This window comes from Neomonachus schauinslandi, chromosome 10, assembly GCF_002201575.2.
Source record: "Neomonachus schauinslandi chromosome 10, ASM220157v2, whole genome shotgun sequence".
Lineage (NCBI taxonomy): Eukaryota > Metazoa > Chordata > Mammalia > Carnivora > Phocidae > Neomonachus > Neomonachus schauinslandi.
Window position 1 is genome coordinate 25,585,827 of NC_058412.1, and position 22,355 is coordinate 25,608,181.

At 38.7% G+C, this 22,355-nt stretch overlaps 1 protein-coding gene across 4 annotated transcripts in view; it reads left to right on the forward strand.

The window, feature by feature from the left end:
* The first annotated feature begins 496 nt into the window (after positions 1 to 496).
* SPAST (spastin) overlaps positions 497 to 22,355 on the forward strand; it is a 58,487-nt gene continuing 36,628 nt past the window's right edge. For 2 of the 4 annotated variants that reach the window (XM_021697324.1, XM_021697326.1), the window contains exons 1-3: positions 497 to 1,140; positions 17,013 to 17,099; positions 19,283 to 19,366. In XM_021697324.1, coding sequence (XP_021552999.1) covers positions 726 to 1,140; positions 17,013 to 17,099; positions 19,283 to 19,366 — 586 coding nt within the window. In that variant the 5' untranslated portion in view covers positions 497 to 725. The remainder of the gene's footprint in view (positions 1,141 to 17,012; positions 17,100 to 19,282; positions 19,367 to 22,355) is intronic. The other 2 variants (XM_021697325.1, XM_021697327.1) reach the window with 1 other exon arrangement.

Sequence of the window (22,355 nt, forward strand, 5' to 3'; positions counted from 1 at the left end):
ACAGAATTACATACGGGTATTCCAAAATTCATTTAATCCTTTTCCTATTGATGGACATTGAGATTGTTTTCACGGTACCCATTACTTTTGAGATGGAAGTCAGATGAATCATCCTTTGCGGGAGACGGGCAGAAAATGCTGAAAGAAATATAAGAGCGATGACACTGCGAGATAGGAGCCCGGCGAACCAGTCGAGCGACACCAAGCCGCAGCTGTCGCCGCCGTGAGTTGATGACCAAGATTCCCCGCTTAAGCAGCTCCCTGGGACAGCGTTGTCTGTAGAGCGAAGGATCCCTGACGACGACGTAGCCGAACTGCACATTGGGAATTGTAGTTCCGTAGGGAAGAGTCCGAGGGGCGGAGCTGCACATGCGCACTAGGAACTCAGGGCAACAAAGACGGCGGCGTGAGCGCGCGCGCCGGAGAAAGACATGGGCAGGCGTGCGCGTGCGCGGCCACCGCTCGGCGCTACCAGGAGGCTGAGAGGACACAGAGCGGGAGGGGCAGGAGCCACCGACCGCAGGAGGAGGAAAGGGGTTGTGCTCTTGGCCGAGCGTGGAGAAAGGGGCGGGGCCGGCGAGCAGCGCGTGGAGGTGCCGAGCTCCTGGGACCGGCGGGCGCGCGGGCGTCTCTGGCCTTCGCCGTCCCAGTGGCCGCCGCCGTCGCTTGGTCGCCGTCGGTCTGCGGGAGGCGGGTTATGGCGGCGGCGGCAGTGGGAGCTGTGAATGAATTCTCCGGGTGGACGAGGGAAGAAGAAAGGCTCCGGCGGCGGCAGCAGCCCGGTGCCTCCCAGGCCTCCGCCCCCCTGCCTGGCCCCCGCCCGTCCCGCCCCCAGACCGGCCCCCCAGCCCGAGTCGCCGCATAAGCGGAACCTGTACTACTTCTCCTACCCGCTGTGCATAGGCTTCGCGCTGCTGCGTTTGGTCGCTTTCCACCTGGGGCTCCTCTTCGTGTGGCTCTGCCAGCGCTTCTCCCGCGCCCTCATGGCCGCCAAGAGGAGCTCCCGGGCCGCGCCGGCGCCGGCCTCGGCCTCGCCCCCGGCGCCAGTGCCGGGCGGGGAGGCCGAGCGCGTCCGAGCCTTCCACAAACAGGCCTTCGAGTACATCTCCATTGCCCTGCGCATCGATGAAGACGAGAAAGGTAAGTGGGGGGCTGGAGGGAGGGGGCGGCGGCGCCGGGAAGAAAGCGGTGGGGTAGCCCAGGGAGGGCAACACCTGCGTCCCTTCGGGGGCGGTCGGTGCACCCCCGGAATTGATCTCCCCCCTCCCCCGCCGAGGCGGCTTCACCGCAGTGAGACTCTCATCCTCTACGATTCTCAGTTAAACCTCTCCCCTTTCAGGCACCCTAGCTGTCGACTTTGTTTCAGACACCAGCCTTCCCCTACACTTCTGCATGACCCAAGTCCCTATGAGACAGCCAGTCGTGCTACTGACAGTGACAGTTGTCTTACAGTGACCACACGGATCCTTTCTAGCACTGTAAACAGTGTGTGGCTTCCTCTGAGCCAGGTTTCCAAAAGGTTTTGGTATCGGAGAAGCTGTGTCTTGTTATAGGCTTTTAATGAAAACAGAGTACTGTAGTGTCAGAAAAAAAGAAATGGTGACTTAATTTTGAAAGGAACAGCTGCATATGATTACAGCTAAATTGGCATTACTTTTTAAAGTTTCGTGACAGTCATTTTATTGATATAATGACTCCTTTTTTTTTATAAAGTTCTATTTTAACATGAAACTTTTGTCCCTGTTAGATTTGATTTCATCTAAATCAGTATTCCAAGGTAGCCTCTTTGTTTCTCAATTGAAGTGTTAAATAATGAACAGGAAAAACTTACATCATTGTACATAAAACTTGAAACAAAGATTTATATTTCTTTTATTTTTAAAGTTTATATTTCTGAATGAAGGCAAGAATACTGTATACTTCAGATTCCTTTTAAACTAACATTTTTAAGTCATTCAGTGCACCAAGCGCTGTACTTGTTAGCTTTGTATGTGTTCTCTATTTAATCTTCACAATTACCCTGTGAGGTGAAGGTACTGTTGGGATCAGCATTTTACAGATGAACAAACTGAGGCTCAAAAAATTAAAACAGGTCATTCCAAACCTATGCCAATTGCTAATGAACACTTTTTTATGGAAGATGAGAACTAAAGTTAGAAGAAGTCTTGCAACATTTTGAAAATCCCTCCTTTCATCCCTGCCTCCAATATGCAGAGATCTTCTTTTTCCTGTGACTCCCAAAGAACATTTTTGTGTCACACTTCAATTAGGTACTCACTTGCATTGTCAATTAGCCAAAAAAAAAAAAAAAAAAAACCAACAAAGCAATCTGCAGGTCATTTGTAGTATCTCTTAGCGCTGTCAACTGCAGAAACTGTTATAGAATTTAGTTTTGTTGAAACCTATTTCCTCTGTGGAGCCAAGGAGTGAGGAGTATGATATAAGGAAAGAGGCAGGTATTCATGGTTTTGATTGTAAGGACAGTGGAGTTTAAAAGAGTTCTAGGAAGGGGGTACCTGGCTGGCTCAGTCGGTGGAACATGCGACTCTTGATCTTGGGGTTGTGAGTTCAAGCCCCACGTTGGGTGTGGAGATTACTTTTAAAAAAATCTATATAAAAAGAGAGTTCTAGGAAAGAGTTCTATTTAAGAAAAAAATACCATGTGTTTGTGGACAGAAGTATTTTAACTGCTTCATTCTGTACCACCTCTTGGAACATCCAAGGATCCCTGGTAAGGGTGAATAAGAGTACCATCATCCCTTCCTAGAGAAGCACTGTTTGAGTGCACTATCCAATTATAGTAGGGTCCTCAGAAGTTTACTAATCTAGGTCAAAAGATGTTTTAGAATAGAGGGAATATGTTTAAGGGTAGATTTTGTTGTATTTAGGAAGAGAATGCTAGAAAACACAAGGAAATTTTATTTAACACTGGGTGATGGGAGTTGGGAGGTAGAATAAGAGAAGACAAGGATAACCTAGGGATTAAAAAAAAAGACCCGAGGCTCTTCGATTTAAAGAGAAATCAGTTCCATAAGGAGGGATAAGTGACAGAAGTAGAAATCAGACCTTGGGTTTCAAACTTATGACTTATTTTAGAGTATTACTATATGACTACATCTATTATATTTAAATCCTCTAACATATTTTTAAGTATAAATATTTTCAGCAATCCATGGATCACATACTTGACCCTCTTTCTACTGATATCTCTATTCAAAGTTTTTTGCTTTATTTATAGTTTAGTTTCTAAAGTAGACATCAGAATGGACTATGATAACTCTTTAGTTGGGGTTATACAACTGATGTATGATATGCTGAAACTAGTTCAAACTGAAACAAATGAGTTAAATATTCATTTTCCTTTAAAAATGAATTAAAAGCTAAGTTTATATTGTCATAGTTCTCTTCTCATATTTTTCCTTTAGAATATTCAAACTTTTTGTACCTTAGCCTTAATCCAGTAGCTGTAAGAGTTTATATTTAGTCTATTTATCTCTCAGCCATCCTTGACAATGTAGAATAAGAGAATTTTATTCTCCTTCTTTCCCGCTGCGTCAGAATATATATGAACGAATAGAAACGAATTGTCTTTAAAGCAGTCTTCAAACGTTTCCTAACTTTGTGGCAAACCATTAAGGGGCTAGTAATGTCATGCACTGCCATTCCCTTAGTAACTTGACTTCAATTCTAACTATACTGAAAGCCACTTTATTTCATCTGGTAAAGTGGACTATTTCAGACTGTCATGTTATTAATTAATTGGAACATTTGATGCCTTGAAATAATAAAGGCCAAATTAAATCTTTTTTTTTTTTTTTAAAGATCTTATTTATTTATTTGCGCGAGAGAATGAGAGACAGAGAGCACGAGAGGGAGGAGGGTCAGAGGGAGAAGCAGACTCCCTGCCAAGCAGGGAGCCCGATGCAGGACTCGATCCTGGGACTCCAGGATCATGACCTGAGCCGAAGGCAGTCGCTTAACCGACTGAGCCACCCAGGCGCCCAAGGCCAAATTAAATCTTATTTCAATAAAATAGTGTATAAATGTGGTTTATATGGCGACTATTTATTCTGTATTTTATTCTTACGGCATACTCAGCTTTGACACTGAATTTTTTAAAAGGCCTAAATTTGTCTGAAACCAAACTATTTTAAATAAAGAAGAATAACACAGCAAATTCTAATTACCTAATGTAAGGATATTTGAGTTCTGTTCATTAAAACAGGCATTTATTGGATACCAGTTTATTTGCAAGGCTTTATGCATTCTAGATGCTGCTTAAGAAAAACTCACTTCCTCTCCAGTAAGATATAAGACAGCATTTGCTATGTGATCATTAAAATGTGTGTTTGTTTTCATGCATATTATATGTCTCATTTTTTTCAAAGAGTTAAATAATTTTTTGTATATTTAATTGTTGAACATCCCTGGAAAACTGATAACCTTTTATATCCATTATATGTATGGAGAAACTGATATTTAAAGAGTGAACTCACATTAGCAGAACCAGGTGAACAGAAAATTATGCCACTCATAATTTTATACTTTTTGCTTTAAGCAGGTTTTCTGTTTTGTAATGTTAGTACTGGGCCTCTTGGAAATACTTGGGGGAAAAGAGGAGGTTGTCATAGTGGGTCTTTGGATTAACCAGAACATGACCTAACATGTTTGGCATGGCTCCTGCAAGTAGACAAGCCTGAGATCTCCTGGGCAAGACAGTGGTGCAGGTTTTCTAGGTGTGGTTTGATTACCTGGAGTATATAGAACTTGACAGTAAGGGCCCAGTATGTTGTATGAACGAGAGAGAGCCGGTTTCTCAGGCTTGTAGGGCTGAAGAACCTGGCATCAAGGACAGAAATTGTCTAAATAGAATCCTTTTATATTTATTCCTAGTCAGCTCATATTTAAAACATTAGGCTTTTAAAATATTGTCATATAATTTTGTATTACCATGTAACTCAACTCTCTCACTGTGTCTCTGTCAAATAAATAAATAAAATCTTAAAAAAAACCCAAAACTGCTAAGTCACCATTTTGAAAGGATTGATTTCAGACAATTTTCTTGGGCCTAATGATTCTGCTTTAAAGTTTCCATGATTACAACAAAGAAAGAATTATTCTGATGGATGGATATTTACATAATATCCCTCTTTCCCAAAAGAAAAGCGTTACCTTTTATTAAATACACAATAAACGTTTCCCATTTCTCTTCAAGAATATTTAGTGGCGGGGCGCCTGGGTGGCTCAGTCTTTAAGCGTCTGCCTTCAGCTCAGGTCATGATCCCAGGGTCCTGGGATCAAGCCCCACATCAGGCTCCCTGCTCGGTGGGAAGCCTGCTTCCCCTCTCCTACCCCCTTGCTTGTGTTCCCTCTCTTGCTGTGTCTTTCTATGTCAAATAAATAAATAAAATCTTAAAAAAAAAAAAAGAATAAAAGAATATTTAGTGGCATTTGCACTAAAGAGACAAAAAGGTAGCCACTGTTAGGAACTTTATCCTTTGCTCTGTTTTTAGCTGTTTTTTTAATTGCAGTTTATATTTTTCCTAATGTAGAATACAGTTAAACCCTATAAAACTCACCTGGTAACTAGATTCCTAAGATTATTGTTAATCATCCTGATAACAGTTAAGGGATAGGCAGTCAGTAAATCGATATTAAATTATTGAAAAAGGATCTTTCCTAACCCTTCCTGGCTCTTTTTCACGATCATATTCCCCATGTTCCACCCAATAGTAGTTGGCTTTTTGACATCTGGCAAAGTATAGATTCTCTATTTCTCTACTAGTTTTCATCTTTTTTAACCTATAATACTCCTTGACTTATATAATACCAGTGGAGGTATTAATGTGCTGATGTAGCCTTTTTTTTCTCTTTGTGAATTAACTACTCATGCTAGACAGCCTATAGAATGGAACTTTGAGCACACTCACATCTCCACGGTTGTTCATTCTGGTAAATGAGGAAAGAAAAATATCAAAATCTATGATTTTCCTAGAGACTGTGTTTTATAGCTATGAAGGTATAGCATAAACATATTAAACTTATTCATGTATCTTTGCAGCTCTTTGCAAATATTTTATGCTATAACAGAAAAGGAGAGAACTGTTGTTCTGAAGTCAGCTTTGTCATTGTCTTTCAGTCAGCCATCACTAGAACACCTTTGGTTGAACAAGTGGGATTTATTATTGAAGCAGGGAGAACACACACGATGGGAACCATGCATCTCAGGAAAAGGGTGCTAGAAATAACTTACAGGATTTGGGCTTGGATCAGGTGATACTGAGGAGGATTTAAAGAAGCAGGATTTTGCTGTACATTGGATGCTGTCAGGAAGGAGGGGTATTCTGTGATTAAGTATCTTAAATGTGATCTAGAAAGAGGGAAGACCAGAATGAGGCAAAAGCTATAACTGGTTGAGAAGCACTCATTAGTCTGAAGAGGGGGATGCTTGGTAGTTCATGGCTTGGACAATATTCGTGCCATATCTGTGTTTAGACATGATTATGGAGTGGTCCTGTTTTTGTCTTCATCACAATCACAAAGTGACCTTATCTGATGTTGATGTTCTGTGAAATTGTTTATGTTCAAGAGAACACTAGGCTTAGCAGTAATGCCAGGTCAGCTCCTAGTTACACTAAGCCCTACCTGATAGTATTAGGCCAGCTCCTGGATGTCAGGGACTGCTTTTCTCTTTCTCAGCTTTGAGGGTCTAATTTTACCCTTTTTAAATTGAAGTGCCTAGTATCCAAAATGACATTTGAATTCTGACTATTCAAGATCTTGGGCAAGTTACTACACTGAGTTGGTGTTTATAAACTACTTAGTGCCTGCCCATAGTAGGTCCTCAGAAAATGGGACTACTGTTATTCAACAATCCTTTTAAGATTATAGCCCCTGCAAGTTATTGTTAAACCTTGATACCTGGTTTCTATTACCCTTTTTAGGATACAGCAGCCGCATAAATGACATTTGAGGAAGAAGGAAAATTATCTAAAGAGTGATATAAAAATATTTTTGCTAATTGTGACCCTTGTTCAGAAAAATACAGATGGAAGTCTCCTCCTAAGCTCACTTAGTATCCTAACTTTGTATTGTAAAAGAGATAAAATTAATCATTTTGTACTCATATGTGAATGTAATGCAAGCTTCTCAGAGAATTTGGAAAATAAAGAAAATGCATAGAAAAAAGATAAAATTACCCACTACCCATAGTAAATACAAAATACTTCAAAGAAGATAGATTAATTGACATTCTTAAGGTTTAAAAAAATGTCCAAAACTGAAATGATTTCTTTACATGGGATTCAAAATCTTCCCAATTAAATGGGAAAGTAAGAATTTCCTTCAGAGATAAATCTTGAAGTTGGAAAGTGAATGCAAGTATGACCTTTTTGCTGAATTAAAACATAGTAGAAAGTATCCTTTCTGTAATAGTGAACTATGAGAGAAGTAATCTGGGGGCTATTCATTGATGCTTCATGATCCTGTGGTTTATTAGGGTTTAGCACACAATGAAATCTTTTGTAGGATTTTTTTTTTTTAAGATTTTATTTATTTGAGAGAGAGAGAGAGCCAGCGTGAGCAGGAGGAGGGGCAGAGGGAGAGGAAGAAGCAGATTCCCCACTGGGCAGGGAGCCCAATCCCAGGACCTCTGGACATACACTGTGCATGCAATTCAGGAGTAGAAGGATTTAAATTAACCAACAGATGTACCAAGTATAATAAAGATAGTGAAAGTAATGTTTATGTGCTTCTTTATTATTTAAAGTATTGTCACATACCCTGTTTCATTTGATTTTTGCCACAACTCATGGTTAGGTGAAAGAAATGTCATCTTGTTTGTAGGTCAGGAGACTAAAGCTCAGAGAGATTAACTGACTTTCCCAAAGTCATACAGCCCCTAAAGGATAAGCAAGGGCTTAAGTCCCCATATTGTAACTTATCACAAACATACATCCTCTCTCTCCACCCCAACTACTTTTGTTTTGACCCTTCTTGTGGCAGTATGGGTACTACTACTATCTGAATGAAAAGATGCAGTAGATAATTCATAACTTAGTCTACTATACTTACCTCTATCTGAAGATGGGTATCGTTAGTATTTCTGTTGATTGTACACTAGCATATACTCAAAAATTAAAATAATGGGGGCCCCTGGTGACTCAGTTGGTTAAGCGTCTGACTCTTGGTTTTGGCTCAGGTCATGATCTTGGGGTGGTGGGATTGAGCCCTGCATCGGGGCTCTGTAGCTCTGTGCTCGTTGCAGAGTCTGCTTGAGATTCTCTCTCTTTCCCTCTCCTTCTGCCCCTTCCCCTGCTTGTGTGTGTGTGTGCGCCCCCCCATGAATAAATCTTTAAAAAAATTAAAATAATGAACAAATATAAATATAGAAAGTGAAAATCCTCGTAATCTTACTCTTAGGGAGATGATTACTATTAAGTTACCTGACTTTGTGTATTTATATGAATATAAATATTTATTCATTTGAGGGAAAAAATGTTACATACAAACTGATCTGTAACCTTTTCCTTAATGTATTGGGACTCTTTCCATTTCAATATACTTTATCTTCCCCTCCTGTTTTTTTTAGTTTTTAAGTAAACTTTGATTAAATTATACATAAAACGCACAATTACTGTAGTGCTTAATGAATTTTCAAAGTGAACATAGCAGTTTGAAACCCTACCAGGTCAAGAAATAGAGTATTACTCCAGAAGCCTGCCTTTATGATGTTCTCTTCCACTTACGACCTTTCTCCATCCTTTGCAAAGGTATCTACAAATCCTAACTCTGACACTATAGATCAGTTTTGCCTGACCTTGAGCTTTGCAAATGAAATCACACAGTATGTGTTTTTTGTGTGTGGCTTCTTTTGCTCAAAATATGCTTGTCACATTATCCTGTGATGTAGCATGTGCCAGTAGTTTTTCATTTTCATTGCTGTATACCAAGGGTCAGCACAGTGCTTACAATGGGCCAGTTGGTAATTTTTTTTATTTTGTAAAGCATAGATAACCTAAATTTTGCCGTTTTAATCATTTTAGGTGTACAGTTCAATGGCATTAAATACATTCCTAGTGTTGTGCAACCGTCACCGCTATCCATTTCTAGAACTTTTTATCATTCCAAACAGAAACTCTATACCCATTAAACAATAACTCCCCACCCATCTTCCTTTCTCCATTCTCCCCTGCCCTCAGTCCTTGATGATTTCTGTTCTACTTTCTGTATCTGTGAATTTGCCTATTTCAGGTACCTTATGTAAATGGAATCATACAGTATTCTTTTGTATCTTGACTTGTCTCACTTAGCATAATGTTTTCAAGGTTCGTCAGCCTTCTTGTAGCATATATCAGATTTCATTCCTTTTTAAGGCTGAATAATATTCCATTATATGTATATACCACATTTTGTTTAATCATTTGTCTGTTGATGGACATTTGGGTTGTTGCCATCTATTGTGAATAATGCTGCCATGAACACTAATATACAGGTATCTGTTTGCTTCCCTGCTTTCAGTACTTTTGAGTATCTACCTAGGAGTAGAATTGCTGGATCATATGGTAATTCCATGTTTAATTTTTTGAGGGACTGCCAAACATTTCCACATCAGTTGTGCCATTGGTTTCCAATTTTTCCACATTTGTTAGTTTCAGGGTTCTTTAAATAATAGTCTTTCTAATGGATGTGAAGCACTGCCTCATCATGGTTTTGAATTGCATTTCCCTAAAGATTTATGATGTTGAGCATTTTTTTCACTTACTTATTGGCCATTTCTATGTCTTCTTTGAAAACTGCTTAAGTGCTTTGTCAGTTTTTGTGTTGGGTTTGATTTTTTATTGAGCCATTTAGGTTTTTGGGGTTTTTTTTAAGATTTTATTTATTTGTTTGACAGAGAGAGACACAGCAAGAGAGAAAACACAAGCAGGGGTAGTGGGAGAGGGAGAAGCAGGCTTCCTGCGGAGCAGGGAGCCCGATTCAGGGCTCGATCCCAGGACCCCGGGATCATGACCTGAGCTGAAGGCAGACCAGAGCTTAATGACTGAGCCACCCAGGCGCCTCTATTGAGCCATTTAGTAAATATTTTAAGCTCTCTATCACAATACTTTAAGCTCTCTGAACACTCAAAACTCTCATACAGTAGGTCTGATCTAGTAAAGTTTTTTTTTTAAGATTTTGTTTATTTATTTTAGAGAGAGAGAGCACATGCATGAGTAGGGGGAGGGGCAAAGGGGGGAAGGAGAGGAGGAGGGAAAGAATCCCAAGCGGACTCAGTGCTGAGCGCAGAGCCTGATGCAGGGCTCAGTCTCAGGACTCTCAGATCATGACCTGAGCTGAAATCAGAAGTCAGATGCTTAACCGACTGAGCCACCCAGGTGCCCCCCCAGTAAAGTTTTATGTACAAAAACAGGTGGCTGACAGTATTTGACCTTTGAGCTGTTGCTTGCCTTAGATTATGTAGTTCACTAAATTATTAGCTAATAATTTCAAGTATAACAGTGAATGTAAGTTTCTGCCACCCCAATCTTCTTTTGATTTGATAAGTTTGAGTGTTAGTTGGGGCTATAGAGGTAAGAGAAATGTGTAAGGGAAACTAAGAACTGTAAAGTATCTTGAGGGCCTTTTGTGTCTTGGAGAGCATTGGAAGGTTTGATTTTTCTGCCATAATTTAGTCAAAAGGGTGATCAGTGGACAGTAGGGGCTGTAGTTTCCCTTACCTTAAGGGACTGAAGTGATTTGAGTATGATTTCCAGCTCTTGTGCAAGCTGGCCTAGTTCTTAACTCTTCAGTAATTCAGGGTCCCAACCCAAATCCTGGAATCTTTGCTGCTACTTCTCCTGGGCATGCCCTGAAATTCACATTTGGTCAGCTTAGTTCTTTGAGTCTGCTGAAAGCTCTGCTTAGTTTCTTGGCCACTTTTGCCTTCAGAATTGGCAGTTGCTTCAAGTACAAATGTGCCCCAAATGCCAGGCCCACTTCTTTTGGCTTTTTTTTCCTTTCCATATTTTGGTAATTATTTTTTTAAAGATTTTATTTATTTGAGAGAGAGAGAGAGAAATAGCTTGACAGGGGAGAGGGTCAGAGGGAGAAGCAGGCTCCCCAGTTAGCAGGGAGCCCGATGCGGGACTCTATCCCAGGCGTCCCGATTTTGGTAATTTTTGAAAATAGCATCCTAATGAATGTGACATAGTTCCTTTCCAAATTTGGGTAATTTCCACTGTTTTGGAAACTCTTTGATCCCTTCAAACAGATGTTTTGAAAAGAATTTTCTCCCTTTTGTCTTCTAATCTAATTTTACTCTTGTAAAGAAAATTATAGTGCTGGTGTTATATTCGAAGCCACAGTGAATATCCTTATACATAAATGTTGGGAGTATTGCACTTTTTAAGAGTCAGATTTATTGAGGTATATTTTACATATAGTAAAATTTAATCTTTTTTTAGTAGTGTGTACTTCACTGAGTTTGACCAACAATTGGGTAACCACGACAACAACTGAAATACTGAATGTTTTATTACCCCAGAAGCTCCTTTGTGCCCCCTTGTAATCAGTCCCCTTGCCTTCCCGTTAGCCCCTGGCAGTCACTGATCTGATCTGTCCCTATAGTTTTGTCTTCACTGAGTGTCGTATAAATGGAATCATACAGTATGTAGCCTTTTGTGTCTGGCTTCTTTCATTTAGCATGTTTTTGAGATTCATCCATGTTCCTACATTTACCAGTAGTTTGTTCCTTTTTACTCTAATATTCTGTGTATGGATATACCACACTTTGTTTATCCATTCACTAAATGATGGACATCTGGGTTGTTTCCAGTTTTTAGCTCTTATGAATAAAGTACCATAAACATTCATGTACTGGTCTTTGATGTTTTCATTACTTTGGGTAAATACATAGAAGAAGGGATTGCTGGGTCATATGGTAAATATATGTTAATATCATAAGAAACTACCAAACTCTTTTCCAGTGTGGCTATACCATTTTGTATTCACACTTGGAAACATATGTGCGATCCATTTATATTTTGTCCTATACTTTTAAGTGCTTTAAAAAAATTTTGAGTATAGTTGACATCTTGTAATTTTTTTCAATTTTAAATTAAGTACTTAGTGGTATCTTGTGATTTTATTTTATAGTTCCCTAACAGCTAATGATGTTGAACATCTTTACTTGTGCTTATTTGCCATTTGTCTCTGTTTGATAAAGTATACATTAGCCAGTCTTTTGCCCACTGTTTTTCAATGAATTAATTGCTTTTTATTAATCATTAATCATTGTATTGTAAGAGTTCTTTATATATCCTGGTTACTCAGCAGAGAGGGAAAAAAAAATTTTTTTTTAAAGATTTTATTTATTTGTTTGACAGAGACAGAGACAGCGAGAGCAGGAACACAAGAGGGGGAGCGGGAGAGGGAGAAGCAGGCTTCCCGCCGAGCAGGGAGCCCCATGTGGGACTCGATCCCAGGACTCTGGGATCATGACCTCAGCCGAAGGCAGCCGCTTAACAACTGAGCCACCCAGGCGCCCTAAAAAAATTTTTTTAATGAAGTCTAGTTGATCAGTTATATCCTCTTCAGGTTTGTGATTTTTATGTTCTAAATCTCTGCCTAAGCCCAGATCATGAAGAATTTTGTCTGTTTTCTTCTATAAGTTCTATAGTTTTAGGTTTTACATTTAGCTCTGTGATCCATTTCAAATTAATTTTTTCTATGTTGAAGTTTTTGTTTTTGTTTTTTTTGTATATGGATGGTCATTATTCTAGCATCATTTTTTTAAAAAGATTTTATTTACTTATTTGACAGAGACACAGCGAGAGAGGGAAAACAAGCAGGGGGAGTGGGAGAGGGAGAAGCAGGCTTTCCGAGGATCAGGGAGCCCAATGTGGGGCTCCATCCCAGGACCCTGGGATCATGACCTGAGCCGAAGGCAGACACTTAACGACTGAGCCACCCAGGCGCCCTAGCATCATTTTTTTTTTTTAAGATTTTATTTATTTATTTGACAGAGAGGGCAAGAGAGCACAAGCAGGGGGATGCTGGGATTGTGACCTGAGCCGAAGGCAGACACAACCATCTGAGCCACCCAGGCGCCCCCCTAGCATTGTTTTTTTTTTAAAGATTTTATTTATTTGAGAGGGGGAGAGAGAGCAAGAGTGGAAGAGCAGGGGGAGGGAGAAGCAGATTCCTGGCTGAGCAGGGAGCCCGATGCGGGGCTCGATCCCAGGACCCTGGGATCATGACCTGAGCTGAAGGCGGATGATTAACTGAGCCACCCAGGGGCCCCTTGGCAATGATTCTAACACTGTTTTTTAAAGAGGCTCTTCCTTCTTCACGGAATTACCTTGTCAACTTTGTCACAGTGAATCAGTGTTATATGTGTGGGGCTATTTCTGGACTTTCTCTTCTGTTCTGCTGACCTATATGTCTATCCTTTCTCTAGCAGTCTTGTACTTACAAGTCTTGTAAGAATTATTTATGCATTTTCTACCATCATACTGCCTTGTGAGATTCAAATAAGGCAGCAAATCAACTACCTCTTATCAAACAATGTTAGGTAATTGAGTAATTATTAAGCATGTGAATTTATTTTTAAAGAGCGTAGTGTGCGTACACATGTGTATGCACGTGCTCACACACCATGAGCAGAGCGGGGAGGGTCAGAGGGAGAAGGAGAGAGAGAATCTTAAGTAGGCTCCATGCTCAGTGCAGAACCCAGTGTGGGGCTCAGTCTCATGGCCCCAAGATCATGACCTGAGCCAAAACTAAGAGTCATATGCTTAACTCACTGAGCCACCCAGGTGCCCTGAGCAAGTGAATTTATTTGTAATCATTTTTTTTTTAAAGATTTTATTTATTTGAGCGAGAGAGCATGAGTAGGGTGGAAAGGCACAGGGAGAGGGAAAAACAGATTCCCCGCCAAGCAGGGAGCCCAATGTGCTGCTCAATCCCAGGTCCCTGGGATCATGACCCAAGCAGAATGAAGGCAAGACACTCAACAGCTGAGCCACCCAGGTGCTCCATGTAATCAGTCATTTAATTTGCCTACAGTAATGTACTAAAACTCCATAAAACATATGTTTGGATGTTGCCAGTGAGAACTGTCATACACTGCTATTAGGAGTGGAAATTGGTACAAGCACTCTCAAAAAGTAGTTTGTTCATTTCTAGTGAATGGAAATGAACTATGGCTTATTAACTCTACCTCTTAAACATACACCCTAGAGAAATTGGCACAAGTACGTAAGAGGACAGGTATAAGCACGTTTATTGAAGCATTATTTGAAATACTGAGAAACTGGAAACAACCTAAATATATTTTAATAGAAAAATAGTTGAATAAATTATAGGATGATAAAGGATACTATATAGAAGTCAGAATGACTGAACTAGATTTCTGTATAGCAACACAGATCTCAAAAGCAGTATAAAATTTTAAAATAAAATAATACAAATAAAATAGGAACAATAGAAAAACATTACTAGAAAGATACGCACTGAATTTATTATAGTAGTTTCTAGAAAGGAAAGGAGCATTGGAATGGGAAGAAGCACAAAAAAGGAACTTTTGTATCTGTTAGATTGTAATTTATAAAAAAAAAATTTTAAGATTTTATTTATTTGAGAGAGAGTGTGCATAAGCAGGGGGAGCCACAGAGGGAGAGGGAGAAGCAGGCTTCCCGCTGAGCAGGGAGTCCTACATGGCCTGGGGCCGGATCAGCCCGCATGGGGCTCCCTACTCAGCGCATGGGGCTCCCTACTTAGTGGGGAGTCTGCTTCTCCCTCTGCCCCTACCCGCCACCCATGTTCTCTCACTCTTTCTCTCTCTCGCTCTCCCTCTCTGTCAAATAAATACATAAAATCTTTAAAAAAAATTTTTAAGCAAATGTGACATTGTTATCAGTTACCATCACTCCCAAAGGAAATGCTATTTTACTATTTTCTATAATTGCCCTCTTTTTTTCAAATTAAAAAACCAAAGATACACATAAACAGATTTTTTAATAAGAAAATAGGAAGGTAAGGGGCACCTGGGTGGCTCAGTTGGTTAGCGGCTGCCTTCAGCTCAGGTCACGGTCCCAGGGTCCTGGGATCGAGCCCCGCGTCGGGCTCCCTCCTCTGTGGGAGGCCTGCTTCTCCCTCTCCCACTCCCCCTGCTTGTGTTCCTTCTCTCTCTCTCTCTCTCTTTGTCAAATAAATAAAATCTTTAAAAAAAAAAAATAGGAAGGTAAGCATCAAAATAGTTTGAATGAGTATATAACAAATTCTTAATAATTTCTTCATGTGTCGTTATCAAGTACTTATTGAACACTTATTCTGGCTCAGAAACTGTGTGAAATACTAATGGCACCATAATAAGAAATTACCCCATGCCAGGGGCTGAATCTAGTTAGTGAGTTATTTGGGGGATGAAGGAAGGGGTAGGTGGTACTCATAAGCGGGCAGCATTTCTTAGATGTGTGTGGTGCTTATAGTAAGACTTCATCTATGTTAATCAAGGGAGTCATATTTTATTGGCTTTGAAATTTCAAATAAAAGAATGACATAGGAATTTTTGTTTGATTAAATAGGGATATGAAAAAGAAAACTTTTTTTAAAGATTTTATTCATTTGAGAGAGAGAGAGCATGACCCGGGGGGAGGACCAGAGGGAGAAGCCGAATCCCTGCTGAGCAGGGAGCCCGACACAGAGCTCTGTCCCAGGACCCTGGGATCACAACCTGAGCTGAAGGCCGACGCTTAACCGAATGAGCCACTCAGGCGCCGCAAAAACCTGGTTCTAATAGATGATTTCCGTCTTTACTGTATCTCTGTGCCACTTAGGCTTTGCAGATTCTAAGGACTAAGAAATTAATTTTCAAAAACAATGAGATTTGCATGTAATTGTTACCACTTTACAAAAATATCCTACACAGGGGTGTCTGGGTGGCCAACTCTTGATTTTGGCTCAGGTCATGATCTGTGGTTCACATGGGGCTCCTCTCTGGGTGTGGAACCTGCTTAAGATTCTGTCTCTCTCTCTCTCTGTCTTTCCCTCTCCCTTTCTTTCTCCCACTCGCTCTGCCATACCCCCCCCCCCGCTCCCCGCCCCTGCATGTGTGCAAGCTCTCTCTCAAAAAGAAGGGAAAAAAAGAATGTCTAGTTCCTTGGCAGATGTTTACCAATTGAAAATAAAATATTCTTTAAAAGAAAAAAGAAGTATCTTGTTTAAAAGATTTTATTTATTTGTCAGAAAGAGAGAGCACAAGCAGAGAGAGCGGCCGGGCAGAGGGAGAAGCAGGCTCCCTGCTGAGCAAGGAGCCCGATGAGGGGCTTGATCCCCCAGGACCCAGGATCATGACCTGAGCTGAAGGCAGACGCTTAACTGACTGAGCCACCCAGGTGTCTCAGAAAAAAAGAGAAATATCTTACACACATTTTGATTTGCTGAATTTTTAGATCTTTTTAAGTTGTAAACCAGTCATTTGTTTCAAAGAAAATGGATGCGTTACTAAAAGTTACTAAATGCCACACTTGTAATCTCATGTATCAGTTCTCATGATACAATCATTTGTTAAATAAAAACTCACTCCAGAAGGGAACAAATTACATCAGATTTCAATACAGTTGGGTTAAACAGTGGTTTTTATCCCATTATTGAAATCATGTTTATATATTCTAATTGTATGTATTTTAAAATCCATTTATTTAAAATAAATTCTCCCTAATTAAAATTTCTTTCCATAGTATAGTATTTCAGTGGTTATAAGCATCAATACCATGAGATGGCAAACAAATAAAGGATTCACAGCCCTAAAATTTTGAGAAAGATTGACGTCTATACCCCCTCTTAGAAATTCATATGTACATTAGGATGCTAAAGGTACTAAGAAGTCATATAGTAATATTTCTCAGATTTATTTGATCACAAAGCACTTTTTCATGTATCAGTTAATAACAGCAAGATTTGGGAAATGTTTAGTATATTCTAGTATATAATGTCTAGTATATATACAAATAATTATTTCTATTTTAAAGTAGGACAAAAGGAGCAAGCTGTGGAATGGTATAAGAAAGGTATTGAAGAACTAGAAAAAGGAATCGCTGTCATAGTTACAGGACAAGGTAAGATTATATTTACATTTGTTTCATAGCCAACCCAAATTCTATTCACATGGTTGCCCTAATTTCAATACAGCTATCTTACTAAAAGTATTTAACACATTTTGAAATGTTATTAACATTTATAGATTTACAGTTAATGCTTTATTACCTATGCTAAAATTGAAGTTATAACCAGCTATGCTTAAACTTGATTACCTGGTAGCAGTCAGGCAAAAACCAGTTATATTACTTGTGTCATCCTTGAACCCACTGTTGGTGAGTTTTAGCTCTGTTTTGAAACCTGGTCCTTCCCTCATTGTTGAGGCAGGGAAGGAGTGGTTAATCAGACTCCCTTTTGTGTTTGTGGGTAATGCTTAACTGCACGTTAGAATATGAGCTATAAATGTCTTGCTTTGATTTCACACTTGGCTTTTTAAAACCAAAGAGGTTATTTCTCATCTTTACTTTCTTATCACCTAAAATTAAAAATTAGAGTCTAATGATATCTTTAAATATATAGGTGACATTTATTGTACATTCTGCTGTGTGCCCAAGCATCACTGTGTGTGCTTCATGTGTATTATCTTTTTTAATTTTCACCACAACCCCACACTCTGAGGCTGCTGCTGTTATCCTTACTTTTTACATAGATAATCTTAAGTACAGAGAAGTTCAGTAACTTGCCTAAGGTCTCATGGCTAGCAAGTGGTAGGTAGAGTAAGGATTTGAACCCAGGCAATCTGACTTCAGAGCCTGAGTTTTTAAATATGATGCTGTGACTATTGTGTACTATGTGGGTACCACTACTAAATAAAGTATTTCAGTTTATCATAGCTAAAATAAATTCAGAAGGAAAAATTACATAGGCTGAGAATCATAGCATTATGGATCAGTCCACCCAGTGGATGTTTGTTGTCTGGTTGGCTGACTCTACTACTTATATCAGCTAATCTCTAATAATTACAATGTATCTAATATTTGCTAGGTTTTTTTTCTCTCCCCTTTTTATTTTGAGTACTTCTTTAGCTACTGATGTCCTGCACAAAAGAGAGCAGAATAGAACAATATGGGAGGTTAGGCCTTTGAGACTTTTCATGAGTTTATGAGCATGACTTTATGAATTATGTACTCAATGTATTTGTCATTCTTTGTCAGTTGCGTGGAGGAAGAGCTAGGAGAAAATGAGTTAATAAGAAAAATAGTATCATTGAATGGAGCATGCCTTTGATTGTACCACTAAGAGAAAAAAAAGGGTCAGTTGAACTATGATACATTCTCTTCCTATCACATGAAATTTAACTTTTACTTTATTGCATGTATTGTCTTCATCCTGTTTAGACATAGCTATAACAGCAGTATTAACATCAAGGACCAAATTTGTTTCTGCACAGGCAATGACAAACTGTGGTATGAGTACAGCCTGGCTGATAGCTTTAGTAAGTTGGTACTGGTTATAAAACACATCTCTTGGGACACCTGTGTGGCTTAGTCGGTTAAGTGTCTAACTCTTGATTTCAGCTCAAGTCATGATCTCAGGGTTGTGAGATCGAGCCCCGCCTCAGGCTCTGCCCTGGGCATGGAGCCTGCTAAAGATTCTCTCTCTCCTTTTACCCCTCACACCTCTCCCTCTCTGAAACACACACACACACACACACACACACACACACACGGAGCCTGCTAAAGATTCTCTCTCTCCTTTTACCCCTCACACCTCTCCCTCTCTGAAACACACACAAACACACACACACACACACACACCCACCCCTCAGTTTCAGAGATTTTTTACCGTAGGGGAAAAAATACACCTCAAAAATCCATGAAATAACATGTGAAATCCATGAAATACCACAGTAGGTCTGAAACCATCATAAGGAACTATAACTGATTTTTTAAAGATACTTTATAAAGACTATGACTCCCAGGGCTCATTTGCTTAAGTATCTGATTCTTGATTTCAGCTCAGATCATGATCTCAGGGTTATGAGATCAAGCCCCATGTCGGGCTCTGCACTCAGCAGGGAGTCTGCTTTTCTCCCTCTCCCTCTGCCCCTCCACTCTCTGTCTCTCTCTCAAATAAATAAATGAATCTTTTAAAAAAAAAAAAAAAACTGACTCCCCATGAGATTAGTTGGGATAATATTTTATCTTGAAGTAATATTAGTAGGGAAACATAGATGTTTTAATTTTTTTTCCTATTCTTTCAGGTGAACAGTGTGAAAGAGCTAGACGCCTTCAAGCTAAAATGATGACTAATTTGGGTATGGCCAAGGACCGTTTACAACTTCTAGGTATCAATTAATGAATTGTATAATTTGAATGAGCTGTATTTGAAATGTGTTCAGTGAAACTTTAAATGCAGATGGAAATAGATCAGTAATCTTGAAAATGTGTTCTAGGCTTTTTTTCTAACACAGAAAATTTCTAACATATACAAAATAGAGTATAATGGATTAATTATCCATCACTCAGCTGTAATAATTATCAACTCATAGTCAGTCTTGATTTATCTGTACTCAAGGGCTGGCAAATTACAGCCCTGGACTAAACCCAGTTCACTGCCTATTTTTATAAGATGGCACACAGTTACTCATTCCTCTGTTATTGTTTGGATGCTTTCATGCTACGGTGACAGCAGAGTTGAATAGTTGATACAGAGATCATACAGCCCTCAGAGCCTTTTAATATGTAACTTTTAAAAATATTTTAATATTATCTGGCTTTTTATGGAAAGAGTTTGTCAACTCCAATAAATCTCTAACCACTCACCCCCACTCCATATTATGTTGAAACAATTCTTCACATCTTTTTATTTTATTTACAAGTATTTCATATTGTATCTCTAAAAGAAAAAGATGCTTTAAAAATAAAATTACCAAAATACCATTATCACATTTAAAAAATAACCAATAATTTCTTTTAATATTAACAAAAAATTATGGCCAAAGCAATGATCAGTGTCCAAATATAATTTACATATAATGTATAATGTAATATATAACAAATAATGTAATATGGTCAGTATCTCAAAACTTAATAGTTCCTTCTATTTTTCTAATAATTTTTTTGCACCAGAATCTCAAGAAGATTCATATGATATGTTTCTTTTAATATACAAGTTCATCTGGTTTTTTTTGTAATTTGTTGATGAACCAGATCTTTGACATGTAGTGGTTTCCTGTAGTCTGTCTTTTGCTCTGTGCATCTCCATGATATCTTTTAATATGTTCTTCTGTCCTCCCTGTAAATTGATAGTTGGATATAGAGCCTTGATTGGATTGAAAGGTGATTTTTATTTTTTAATAATAAGACTACTTGATAGGTGGTTTTGTGTTTGTCAGTAGTTCTGACATCTTGCGATGTTAGTAGCAGTTGATGACTGATGCCTAGTGACATAATTCTGTCATTCTTTTATCAGCTGGAATCGGTCTATAAAGAGAAACTTTTCATCTTCTATTTGAAGGTATAGGCTTTAAAAATATTTTTTTAGGTAAAGCAACCCAAAAACAAAGTGGAACTAAAACCCACCCTTCTTGGGTGGTTCTCTACTATAACTTGATGTGATAGAAATAGATATTTGGTAAACAGGCAGACCTTATGTATTTATTGCTCTGTGATTTGTGGTAAGTTATTTAGCATGTTTGAGCCTTTTTCATCTCATTTATAATATGCTAATAATATTTATCTCACCATATGTGACCATTGAATTATTGAAGGAACCTAATCATAGTAAGTACTCAAAAATGCTGGTTTTTATTCTCCTCCTTACCTGTCTGTAATCACCACCTTGCTTTTATGGAAAAATGTATTTACACACGCATATATAAATATTCATTCATGTATTTACACGCACATACATTCATTTATTCATTCATTCATTCATTTATTCATTCTTATATGGTCCATTGTGTTTATAAGTTTTTTGCCCCACACTGGTGAAAAGAAATCCTTTAATGTTTTTAGGTGGCTGACAAGGCAGTGTTCCCTGGCTTCTGTGGCTGACAGAGTTTGCCTTCTCACTCCCACATGAAGATTATTACTGTATCACATAAAATTAAATATTACATCAGAGGTCATTGTAGTCAAATAATTAATTGTTCTACTCGGTATTTTGTGTGTTATAGCTGTAATGCCTTTCACTATGTACATATATATGATCCAGGTTAAGTTTGATTATGGAACATTTTGTAACATGTTTCAAATTGAATAATTAGGAGCTAGTTGTTCTCTTTTGAAGATGTGATATGATAAATTGTTGGAAACATCTCTTTAATTATAGACTTGTCTTTAAATGCAACCTTGTCATTTTTTTATTTGTGTTACTAAAGGAGAGGAGAAAAAGAGGATATATGACATGAAGCTAGGCATTAAAAGAATTGATATTTGGGATGTCATTATCTGTTGTCATCCTCAAAAGTGCTATGTGCCCATTGAAAGATGTTACTTTAAAAAAGAAGTGGAATAGAAGGCATCAACATATTCCTGTCTTCTGAGAACTCAGAAAGCCTAGAAGCATATATACCAAAGACAGTAAAAGAAGATCTGTGTACAAGTACATAGTAGAACTTATTTGTGTACTATGTGTTGGTTAAGGAATGGAGTTTTTCAGAGGTGGCATGCCCAATAGTTCTCTAATTAGTATGGAGAATCATATTGGGAGTTCCCCATACAGACTGGTTTGAGAGGATGCAGACTGATAAAATGGAAAGAGTTCCTATATGTTCTATATCTTCAAGTTAGTAATCGTAAACCTTCAAGCAAAGCTTAACTGTAAAACCTGGTATAGATAAAAAGATAATTTTGGCATACCTGGAGTTTACCCTTTTATAAAAAAAATAAATAGCTTCATCCAACATCTGTTTATTAAGCCCTTACTCTGGACCAGGTACAGTGCCAAGGATATTAACTAAATTTATTTAGTAATTCAGCAAATAATTTATTGGGTGACTACCATGTTCTAGGCACTTAGGATGTAGACAAGGATTCCTCCTTCATAGTTTTTATTCCAGCAGGGAGAAGACTGACAGGAGGGAATAAACATAAATAAGTTATACAGTATGTTGGAAAGTGATAAATACATGAAGAAAAGAACAAGTAAATCGTAGTAATGGGGATTAGGAGTGGATGGGAGGTGGTTTGGGCTTCTAGTTTTAAGTAGGATGGTCAGATATGTCTCTTTGAAAAGATGACATGAGTTAGCCATGCAGGTTGTCTGGGAGAAGAATGGTCCAGAGAAAAGTAAGAGCCGATGGAAACCCTTAAGAAAACATAACTGGTGTA